At 32.7% G+C, this 12,852-nt stretch overlaps 1 protein-coding gene and 1 long non-coding RNA gene across 2 annotated transcripts in view; one reads left to right on the forward strand and one right to left on the reverse strand.

Annotated features, from left to right (window-relative positions):
- LOC136041511 (uncharacterized) overlaps positions 1-12,852 on the reverse strand; it is a 183,028-nt gene that overhangs the window by 160,409 nt on the left and 9,767 nt on the right. The window lies entirely within an intron of this gene.
- LOC136041504 (exocyst complex component 6-like) overlaps positions 1-12,852 on the forward strand; it is a 93,711-nt gene that overhangs the window by 69,363 nt on the left and 11,496 nt on the right. Inside the window, 1 exon segment of the mRNA XM_065726212.1 lies at positions 2,443-2,584. Coding sequence (XP_065582284.1) covers positions 2,443-2,584 — 142 coding nt within the window.

A 12,852-nucleotide genomic window follows, 5' to 3' on the forward strand; every position in this document is an offset into this window, starting at 1 on the left:
TTTTTAAAAGAAGCACCTATAAGTTATTAAAAAAGAAATTTCACAAAATGTTTTCCATCAGTGTGATTCCAAGTATCTAGAAAACTTACCCTACATTTTGACTACTGCACGTCTAAGGTTTTGACTGCTCCACGTAAGGCTATAAGATAAAATCTAAAGCAGGTAAAGCATCATAGATCAATATTGTACAAAGAGTATCTTAAGAATATAGGTGACGATGCTACCTTTCAGGTATCTCACCTTTGGACTATCATTAACGTTGTATTTACTGTTATTAAAGCATCAGTTTCATAAGTAAGAAACAAGCACTTTCATGGCAAATATTTACTCTGAATATGTCACTGTAAATTTGTTCTGATATTGCGAGATGGCACTTGAGCATTCATAGTTAGCAAATTATAATCTTTGCTAGGATTATCGTGATCAAATTTACTTCATTTTTTTTTCATTCTGATACGTGAATAGTTACTGTTGTGATATAGGCTGTTGTGACTCAAACTAAAACCCTTGCTTATAGACATAATTTGGGAAGGCCAGTAAACAAATGCAAGATTTTTTTGCAAAGGTAGATGTCATAACTCTCCAAGAAAAGCATAAAACAAAGCCAAGGGGATTTGGTTCAATGATCCTACGCAATAAAATCAAGTGTTCTTGAACACTCTTATCAACTACTGAAGTATTTCGGTCAATTTGCTAGTTATAATTTGGTTCATCAATGCGGTGAAAATTGTTGATTTAGAAGTAGCAGCGTAAATTGGAGAAATGGGACTTCCCAATTTTAATATATAATGATATCAGTTCTTGGAGATATTAGCAATAGAAGATTCAAAATTTTATTAAACAGCATCTTTTATTTTTCTATGTTTCAAATATAAAAGAAAAAAGTACAAAAACATTTGGCTTTTAGTAAAGTGCAGATGACATAATAGCCTGTAAAACATTTAGAGGGAAGTGGTAGCCCTATGCTTGTTTGTAGTAATTCTTTTCGGTTTTTAGTTTGACTTGATTGTTCATTTTTAATTTTTATGTGCTTTAGCATTTATCTGTTATATATGGCAGTACCTGCCATTTCTATGTTTAATGTGATTATTTATTTTACCACTTTGGGTTCCATTTATTCGTTGATAATAATTTCTGGTCGTTTTGAGTCTGAATTATTCATATGGCTCTTTACTTTTCTTTGAAATACTTCATTTAGGAATTCTTTTTATTAATTTCTGCTTGTTTTTTATTACCAAGTTCGTATAATTGCTTGATAATACGGATATTTTTCCATACTATGGCAATTCTCACAACCTGGATGCACATAGTGTCTGCAGCTTTAACTCAGCATCTTCTTCAACATTCCTTGCAAGTTTCAACTTAATACCCTTAGTGGCTATTGAAATATTGCAGATATATTCTTTTGATGACCTGGATGCACATAATGTATTTTGATTGAGTTTAAAATGGCCCTCGATATCCCCTGACAATTTCAACCTGGACAATATGCACGTAATGTATTGCGATCTAGTTCAATATCCCCCTTAATACTCTCTGAAAGCTTCAACTTTATACTGTAATCTATGCCTGAGATATTGAAGGTGCACCTTTTTTAGTATCCTTGATGCGCGTAGTGTCTTTTTATTTAATTCAACACTCTCCTCAACGACCCCTGACTGTTTCAAATTAATAACCATAGCTGTTCCTGTGATATTGCAGATGTGTTTTTTTTTTACGAACAGAATGCATATATTGTCTTTCGGTTTAGTTCAATCAAACATTTCCTCTCCATGAAGCATTCCATGAAAGTTTCAGTTTAATACACCTTAGCTGTTCTTGAGAGACTGCAAGTACATCTTTTTGACAACCTGGATGTATATAGTTTCTTTCGATTTAGTTCAATATCCTCCTCAACATTCCTTGAAAGTTTCAATTTAATACCTTTGCAATTCCTAAAATATTGCACAAGGTTCCTTTTTTTCTTATAAAGTATATGTTTAAAAAAAATCCCAGTTTGCTTCATTTGCGGCCTTTGTTCCAAGGCCTTGTAGAGGTCTTGTCATCCCCGAAGTCATATTCATTGAATCTTTCGACTATTTTGTACAGAATGACTGTTTCAAAATTATGATTGGATGTCTTTGGGGGCTAGGTGGCCTGGCAGAAAATTGTGCAAGGGAGGGAGCCACTTTTGACCCTTAAAAAAGGCAATAGAGCTTTTATTTTTCGGTCGAATGAATCCCCTCTGAAGTTTCCACGACCACCCTTTCCATATGAAATGGCTCTGGGGGAAAAATATTACATTGAAGTCTTTGGTTCTTTACTTGAGTCAAACGCTAGAACATTGTCTCTGATATTTAGTAGGCTAAAATCCTGCGTGTTGTGTCTATAATTTAACTAGAACTTTTATTGAATGAAAATCCATGAAGAAAATTTATTCTTTTCCTTTTGTTATTTTTTTAGGTGAGTGTTGCACAGGAAGCATGTTATTCTGCATGTAAGCACGTTTCCGACAACTTTCTTGAGCGATTGCTTTCCGATGACGTTAAAGCAGTTTCACAAAGCGCACTTCAGCAGATAAATTTGGATTTAATGCAGTGTGAGCGTAAGTTTTTTTTCTGAAAATAAAAAAATTTAAATAACGAAGGTAGTTATCTGTAAAACAACCAAATTTCATAATGTCACCAGTATCAAAGTGCCAAATCTGGCTCTAAATCTTGTTTTGGCGCAAAATTTTAAATATTATTCACTGACTATCAGCTTTTGTTCGGTTTGGTGATGGGATATTTTCATCGCAGTGGGTCGAGATATTGGGTGCATTTGTTTTTTAGGCTTTTTTTTTTGGCAGTTGAACTATTTGTATGTGGAATAATCAGTTTTTAACAAAAAGTCACAAGGGGGATTAAAAGAGACAAACGCTATTTCCAAACTATTTTCTTATGCGAATCACTCCATAATTTTTCTCTATAGCTGCTTCCTTTCAGACGGTAGACACGGTAAATTTTAAGAAATTAAAAAAATTTCCGTCTCTACTAATGACCAATAAGACGATGCTGATTTTTTTTCCCTGCAATGATAATATGCCACTATAAAAAATCGTAATAATAAAACAACTATTGTTGCTGGTCTGTAGGATGTAATCGGAGTTTTTCTCTCGCGTACATTTTTTGTCTAAGATATTTTCGTATATCCTTTGCAGTTAATATTTGGCAGCTTATTCAAGTTAAATAATTCTCTAATTATTTATATATTTATTGTGTATCAAATGTAGCTTTTTTTACTTGTATTCCAAATATTATGAAGAAGAAACGATCAAAAATGTGGTTTTTAAGGCTAAACAACAATACCGATAAAAAACCGAATATTTCAAAATTTCAACTGCGTCTCTTCTTCAGCGGGAAAAATATTTAAGGAAAATTTAGAAAAGAAAAAAAGACACAGAAAAAAACCAAACGTGGAGAGTCAATTTGAAAAAAACAAACCAGTATAAACAAAAAAGATGAAAAAATTCAGTAAAAGTCACAATTAGAGGAATTAAAACCAAATGCTTAATAACTAAAAAGAAGATTCATTTACCGAAACATCCAACAATTTTCACTAAATTCAAAAACTTCGGAACTGCCATCGAAGACTACTAGCAAACAACTGTCTATTTCAATTGAAAATTCATTCACTCAAACAAAAGAACCAGCAATTACATAACTTGAAGAACTATGTCATTTGATCTCTGATTTTAATTTGCATTCCTTGCAGAAACCCTTTAAGACCCGATTGGTTGATGATCCGTTTCAATATTTGAATTGGAAAGTAATTCAAGGTTTGTTTCAGGGATGACTAAAGTATTGGCTTCTCTTTTGAGAAAACCAAAACATGAGTAATTTATTCTTAAATCTTTGGTATCTCTGTTCAAACCTAGACCTAAATAAACTAGCTTTCTAAAAAAAATGGTATGTTGCGGGTGGTCATAAATGTGTCCTGCAAGGGCAGAGTCAAATTTTTCTGATCTTTTACTGCTTCTTAATGGTGTTATCAATTGAAGTAGAGTGCTGAGCTATTTTATCCACAAGCTGTTTATTCATCCTTCCGGTAGACCAAAGACCACTAGAGCATGGAGTACTGTAAACACCGGAGTTTCACCTTTCCTTGATAAATTTGGGAACTGATGGTTATACTGTGTCTAAAATAAGTGCAATTTTTTTCTAAGATCTTTTGAATCTGGTCTGAAAACCACTTTTACGTAAGGGAGACCAAGATAAACTGAAATTCATAAACCTGATAATCCACTTTGACCAATTGTTTCCTCATCTAATTCTCCTACAGCAAAAATGGGGAAATCCTTATCAGTTTTATTTGGCCCGCTAATCCAGGCTCAAAAATCCTACATAAAAAATTCCGCTGATTTCGTTTCTAAAGTAAAGCAAGTTTCAACTAAACCAAATACGAAAATTGGCAGTTTCGATGCGGATTTAGTGTATACCAATCGTGATCCCCAAAGGGCTGAACTCATTTTGGAGCATAAACTTAATTCTAACCCATCTAAATCAGAAAAATGTACACTTTCGAATCAGACACTTCTTTCACTTACAGCCCTTTGTAAAGGACCTTTAATTTCAATTATATGGGCTTCCGATGGGCACCCCTTTTTCACCGATAGAAGCTAATCTTATCATGGAAAATCTTGAAGAAGGGTTGTTTTGCAAAGTGTTCATAAACCTGAATTTTGGGTTTGTTTTAAAGATGACATTTTTTATTCGTGGGATTATTGTGACGAATCTCTGGGGTATTTCCTTCACTTGCTGAACTCCTTGGATCCAGAATTCAAACTTATTCAGGAATCAGAGGTAGATGGGCGTCTTCATTTCTTGGATGTCCTAGTACACTGTAGTGATACATGTTTTGAGTTTGGAGTCTATAAAAACCTACACACATTGACCGTTACTTAAATTATTCTTCTAATCATTTTCCTGCAGCGAAGAGGGGAGTGATCACTTTCCTAGTGGATAGAACATGGCAGGTTTATTCTCCACGTTTCCTGGATTCGGAGCTCGACCACCTTAGAGATGTTTTACTTGGGAAAAGATATCCGACTACGTTAATAAATTCTGTGGTTGAAAAACGTATTAAGAACTTATCAAATAGTGACACAGAAAACACAGATTAAAAGGAAAATTCAATTTCTCTTGGTTTCCCTCACGTAAAAGGGGCTTCAGACCACAGATCCAAAAATCTTAGAAAAAATAATACTTGCACTTATTATAGACCCATCTATTGGGAACCATCAGTTCCTAAATTTATCAAGGTAAAGACACTATCCCGAAAGTTGAAAACTCCGGTGTCTACGGAATTCTTTTCTTTCGTGGTCTCTGGTACATCGGAAGGAAGGATCAACGGTTTACGGATCGAATAACTCCGCACTTTATTTCAATTAATAATACCCTTACCATACAAATTTGTTTAACAAAGCTAGTTTAATTTCACACGACAAAGGTATTTTTCAGCAGTCCAGCACCACAGAGAGGCTGTTGAGACTTATAAATAGCAACATTTAGATCTGGCTTTGAACAGAGATACTGGGGATTTAAGAATAAATGACTCATATTTCGGTATTCTCAAAAGCGAAGCCGATACTTTAGTCATCCCTAAAATAAACCTTGAATCACCTTCGCATTGTGTCATCAACCATACAGGTCCCAAAGGGTTTGTGTAAGGAATGGAATTATTAAATCAGAGACTCGCTTTTTTTGGTTGTTAGGTATTTGTTTTTAATTCCTCTAGTTTTGGCTTGTATTTAATGTTATTCATCTTTTAATTTTGGTTTTTAATTGGTTTATTGGTTTTTTTTTTACATTGACTCTTCGCGTTGGTTTTTGGTTTTTTCTTTGTTTTTGTTGTTGTTTTTTTTTTTTTTTTTTTTGCTTTAAATATTTTTTTGTTCGTACTGAAGAAAAGAGGTTGTTATTCTTTCGAAATATTGTTGTTTTTTTTCAAAATTTTCGTTTTGGCCTTAAAACCCCCCATTTTTGATCGTTTCTTCTTTACATTATGGTAGTATGGCAGGCCTTTACATTAAGGCTTAAGAAATTATATTAATTCATATATTTAATCGGAATTTTTCTAATAGCAGTAGTTATTTTTAAACATATTTTTATAAGTTATTATCCGTGCAAATCTTTGTTTAGATGCAGGTAGAATTTTATTTCGTTTATTTCTCTCTCGCCATGTGGATTTTGAATTGATTTTCTATTATTGCTTTAATTATCTCCGTATTTAGGTGAAACATTTTTATTCTCCTATACACGAAAATTCTGGTCCTTCCTTATCAAGAGCCCTTATGATTGGCTTCATTGGACCCAGATTGATATGCATTTGAGGAAAGATGAATTTCTTTCGTGGAACTAAGGAGGCATTAATGATATTCCTTTCCCCAATGTCCGTCTTTTCTCTTTAGGCCACTTTTTTCTAACTCAGTGATGTGTTTTGTCTCTGCTGTTCCAGAGGCATAAGAAGCAAGCATATTTGGTTTAGCTACTTTGCTCTTCAAGGAGAAAATTGTTTTTAAGTCTACATAAATCACCTATTGATGTTCAAAATATAGATATTCAAAGCAATAGAATCACAACGTTCTTTCATATTTATTGAGTGAGCAATCGGTACTAAGCCATATTTATTCTTATTATGTAAAAGATCACTTTTCGAACTTCGCTTTGTGTTGCCGAAAAGTAAGTGTCAATCATCAGTAAGGTATTCAGGAAAATTCACATTCCTTAGAGTCTATATTCCTTGGAGTCCTCTAATATCGCGAGAGAATGCAATATGTATTTCTCCTGAAAAACGCCAACGTATGGATTTTTATTTTATATGATAAAATGTAGTTTTTGTTCCTGGTTCAAGTAAGTTTTGTCCTTCAACATGAATGCAGGTAACTCATAAGGCTCATTCAGGTTGATATCCAAGGTGAGATACCTTATGTCACCTTGGTAAAACATTGAGGACTTAATTATATATACTTATACTCGCTGTCACCTTTAGTGATAGTAGAAAGCTGATCAGAGAGACAACATTCGTTCGTCCTCACAGAGCTCTGGTAGCTGCTGAAACATTGGAAACGACGTGTGAGCGTACGAGCGATTGGGCTCTTGCAGATACTAAATCAGGATGAGTCCACTTGTTTTGGTTTTTCTTTTTCCAATAATTTAAAAGTTCCACAGACAATCTGTGCTGCTTCATATGTTATTTGTCCTGGTCACAAAGCCTAATACCAAAATAGTTGTGTTGAGCTATCTTTACAAATGTTGTTGATAATTTTTCTGTCTTCTGTCGTGTGTTCTCCACATTTGTAGAAAAAACATTAGGATGGTTTACACAGATTCTTCTGCTTGAACCTATTTTGTTTTTTATTCAATAACACCAATAAAACAAATGCGATAGATTGTTTGATCCACGCACATAGGCTCTAATACACTTGCTATGCAATAATAATAATTTATTTTAATCCGTTATAAATAACAAAACAAAAATGTAGTAATGAATTACAAGAAAAAAGAGGCAAAAATAAAACAAAAAACAACCAACTAGAGCAGAAACATGGGATAAGACCATGAAATGGCTGAAACTTTGAAATAGCAGACTCAGACAACTCCTCATGGAACAGGACCATTTTTGCCGTTTTAACTGAAGAATTAAGACTGTAGTATTGCAGTATTTTTTTTATGCCACAATCTATTCTTATGCCACGGTGGCGAATAAAGTGGAATACCGAAAATACGTAGCTTAAATACGAGCTTAAACTTAGCGCCGGAAGTGTACGCAAACCAAATGACCGTAAACGATTTTTAATCGAGATTCCCAAACCATTTAATGGGGTCGACAAAAGGTATAGAAAAATTCTGACAAATAAGTGGAGATTTAGAAGAAGCCTTAACATACATTAAAAAAGAGGAACTCACTTATTTACATTCAGGAAACGTTCAATAGTCGAAAAACAAGAAGCAATAAGATTATCAGAATCGGAAAGCCCCTTCCGTGTACGACTAATTAAAAGAATGTCATCTGTGTAAATTTAGTATGAGACATTAGAATTTTCTAAAAAGCAAGCAGTCGAAAGATTATGCAATACGTTAGACACATATAGTTTATAAATAGAAGGAGATAAGCCTCCTCCTCCCCCTCCTGCATCATGCCTTGCCTTGCGTGAATTAGATAATTTAAAGAAAATTATTGCTTGTTTTAGGACGGAGAAAAGAATTTCCATACCAATACTTTAGGAGATAAATAATAGAAATTTTTTTACAATTTGAAACCAAGGAATAAAGAGATTGAGCGTGCACAACAGAGTCAAAAGCTTTTGACAAATCTAGTGCACATATATACAGGCCATCACCTCTTTTCAAACCTTGGATTAGAAGAAGACACAACGTTATGGGTTTTCTGACAACCGTAACCTTTCTGAGACCTAAAATGGTTTGTCCCAAAATTAACACTAGAATTTACAAAAGGCAGTAAAAGATATCCAAGCACTTTGCTAAGATTACAAGAAATGGTTCTAAGGCCATATGAAGAACAAGAAAAGGGACCGGAACAGAAAATAAAGACCACAAAAATGAAGAAATAAAATGTGAAATAGCTACAAATAATAAAAAGAAAACGAAAGAGATTATCTACAATAGGTATATTTTTATAATCCCCTTCCATAATAACCTGCTAAAAAGAGATTCAATCCACGTTCCTTCTTATTATAATAAAGGATCAATTAGCTTATTTTTCCAAAACAAAGAAACAGATAGGCTGTGTCTTTAGCATGAAAGAATTTGAATTGAAATGATAATTACTTATAAAATAACGATTATTTATTTCATGTATATGATTATTTTAATTTAGCTGCCACAAGAAGAAAACTAGTAACACGACAAATATTCAAGAACCTATCCTTGCATAAATATTCTAGTACTGACACTCAAAATTGTTGAATAAAAAAATCGTTGGTTTTTAAGTAAATTTATCTAAAAATGTACAGTTGGTAGAGAGAGAACTGGTTTTATGTTTCGGTTAAGTAACATGAATTTTTTTTTTTATTTCGAGCTTTGTGTTTTTAATTTTGTCATAACATCAACAAAAAGATAAAGAAAGTCACCAGAATAGTCAAGGTTACTCAAAAGAACCATAGAAGTAGACTAATAATTGTACTTCCTAGGTTTTTTTTTTGTTTACATTCTTCAAAACTAAACCAAAAATATAAATGAAACCTGAAGCTTTAAAGAAATTAATTAATAGCCATTTTTCTCTGTTATATTTAAAGCCTTTCAGAGTGTTTCCCATGTCTAAAGTACCTTTGTGACACTTTTAATAACATAATTCCGAGAACAAGAATAACATAAATCTGAGACAAAATCTGATAACATAAATCTGAGAACAAGAAAAGCTGAGTATCGTAAGAAAGATGAATATTAGGTTCGCTCATAATATTTAGGCTAATTATTTTTCATGTATGACAACGACCCAGTTTATTATGCTGCAATATATCAGTTCAATAAAGATACATAGTGGTGGTAATAACGATCCCTTTGAGAGCTTAGTTCTTCGACTTGTCGTTTTATAATTTGTTCCTGTAGCCACCTACTTATAAGGGGAAAAATGACAGTTTGTTTTGGATTATAAGATTTTGAATTCTCCATTTAAGAAGGTAAAGGGTTCTTCAAGTTAAACGGTCTTAGTCTTTGGTCGGAGTTTCACGATTAATTCATTCTTCTTCTTCTTCTTTTACTAAGCATTTTCGTTATGGATATTATCATTATATTTGCTTTTAGAATGATAACATATAAAAGAAAAATCATTTATGGATTGGGGATGGGTTGGAGATTAGTAAGAGATAGGATGAAATGATTGAAGAAGTAGATAAGCTTCTTTACTTGGGAAGTTTTTTAACTAAGGATAAAGAATGCGGGGAAGTGTATTGTAAGAGACGCTTTGCTAGCTTAGAATGCATGGAAGGGCCATAAGATCTGAGTAAGGTGGAAACGCTGGGTGTGTGAGGCAATAGGGGTGAGGTTAGCTTTGTGAAGTGCTGAAGCAAGGACACTAAAGAAAGAATACGAAAGCCTAGTTGTAAAATATTCTACAAGCGGATTGAATCTAATAGGTAAATCATAACCGAATGCCCTGGTAGCTAGGCATATCTGCTTGAACATATCTTCAAGCACCTGTTAACGTTTGGTCAATTTTTTTCTTTGTAGTTTATGGGTCCGAACTCTGACAGGCAAGACCTGCAGAAGTGGAAACTATGTACTCAGAAGAAATGAAGTACTAGCTAATATTTATACTAAATGAGTCAGACTGTGGCCTCAGGTTCGCATAAAATTCGTTTCTTTTCTGAGTATCTTTGTTATTATTACTATCATTATAGTTGCTTTGTTTTAGTTATACACGTTTTTGTTCTTTTTAGAACCACAGAGAAATGTCATTTAGGATTTTTTGACGTTTTATAACACTCTATATTCTAATCTTGGGTTCACCTTAGAACTAGAAAATAACTGTAAGTTCCCTTTTCTGAACGTTTTAATTTCAAAAAACCATTTAGCTCTGAGTTTTATAGAAAACCTCAGCACAACGATAGGTAATAGCAAACTTTTTTCAAACACCTCCTTGCGTCAAAAGAGGAGTTGTAATATCCTTTGTTGATAGGATGCTATAAGTACGTTCTGAATTGTGAAGCTCACATAGTCTCAGAACTATTAGCTCAAGAACATTTATTTTGCAATGGACATCCTATCAAACTAGGTTCTGGCATTCAACGTCAAGGTTTTTATCCAGTTGTGTTTCAGTAAACATAAAAGGGGTACGTATTCAGATCTGGATTCAGATCCAGCCTTTTTGTTTTGTTTTTTTATGTCACTTTTTTCGACCTCATATCATTTATTTATAGAATTTATTCGATACGTATTTGAAGAGAAGGGAAGGGAAAAATTTCTCTTTTTTCTTGTTTCTAATTTATTGCAAAATTGGTATATCTATGAAAAGCCTTAGCCTCTAAGTCCTTGCCTGTGTTAAAATTTTGGATTTGATGAATTTTCTCATCTTCTTTGGAAGGATGACTGAGTTTCTCCTTTAAACTTCTCTTTGTCCTATAGAAAATTTTTAATCGAACACGACAAAAGAAAAGCTTTTTTTAAACTTAAGAACTTGTATATATATATATATATATATATATATATATATATATATATATATAATATATATATATATTATAGATATATATATATATATAATATATATATATATATATATATATATATGTATGTATATATATGTATATATATATATAATATATATATATATATATATATATATATATATACATATATAATATATAATACATATATATATATATATATATATATATATATATATATATATATATATATATATATTTATATATATATATATATATATAGTACCTGGCACTATACCTGGTGGCCTTTGCCGCCGGGTCCCGGCACTCGGCAGTCTTCCATATATGGATTCTTATTGTCGCTTGTATTCTAAACGCAGGCAATTTGAGCCTTTTCTTGATGTCATGACGTCCAAATAAACCTTAAATTAGAAGCAGTGCCTTTGTAAATTTCGTTTTTTTTGTTTTCTTTATTGGACCTTTAACTTTTGCCTCGGCTTGTCTTTTGTCATTTGAAAGACATATCGCCGAACTTTTGTTTCTTTTAATTGTTCAGTTGGTGGAACTAAAACTTCTTTTTCATCTAACTATTTATCTAGTCCACGTTTTTGATTGTCAAACGTTGAGTAGGCATTTATGACCTTACCCATGTCAAAATCCAAAACATATTAATCATCCCTATCGTTTTCATATTGTTTAGTTCGTTGTACCTCGGCTTGTCTTTCGTCATTATGAAATGCATATCGTCGAACCTTAGTTTTCCTAACATAGTTTTCATTTAATGAAAACATTAGTTTTCATTTCATAACAGGTATAGTAGGCATTGATGACTTAATCTATGTCAAAATCCCAAACCCAATCATCATCGGGTTTCATTGAAAATCATTTTCAATTTTAACACGTTTTGATTCTCGCTCTCCAGGTTGATTTTCATTAACTCGCTCACATGCTCAGTGTCGCATGTTTTCTAACCGCGTGTGTCTGCTCTTCATTTTCATTTTTGACACGCCGCTGTTTTTGTCCTAACCATGTGCGTCTTTGCTCTACAATTTCATTTTTGACTCGCTCACTTGCTCGGTGTCGCATGTCTTCTAACCGCGTGTTTCTTTGCTCTTCATTTCATTGTTGACACGCTTCAATTGTTTTTTTTTCGCATCTTCTAACCGCCCATATCTTTGCTCTTCATTTTTCATTCTTGACACTCTTGAATTTCGATTACTATGGAGCCGTCTTCGAAAAAAAATACAAAATTATTGCTCACTTATAAAGATAGTATAAATAATTGATAAGTTTGGAAACTCAACAATTTTATTTATGCTATGCATGATGTCATATAAGAAAGTCCTTGTATGATGTCTTAAGAAATGCTTATATGATGTACTAACATAGTACAAGACTTTTGCAAAAACCAAAATTAAGGCTCTTAACAAATTTTCTCAGACTTCCGACCTATCTAGATTGTTTTTTTTATGCGATTATATACCTAGATACCAATTTTCCTAAAAAAAATATGGAGCCGTTTTCAAGAACATACATAAATGCACAATTATTGTTCACACATATATATATATATATATATATATATATATATATATATATATATATATATATATATATATATATATATATATATATATACTAGCTGTTGGGGGCGCTTCGCCGTTGTAGTTGTGTCCCTGTGTCCCAGTCGTCATTTATAGTCGACAAAC

Source organism: Artemia franciscana, chromosome 2, assembly GCF_032884065.1.
Source record: "Artemia franciscana chromosome 2, ASM3288406v1, whole genome shotgun sequence".
NCBI lineage: Eukaryota > Metazoa > Arthropoda > Branchiopoda > Anostraca > Artemiidae > Artemia > Artemia franciscana.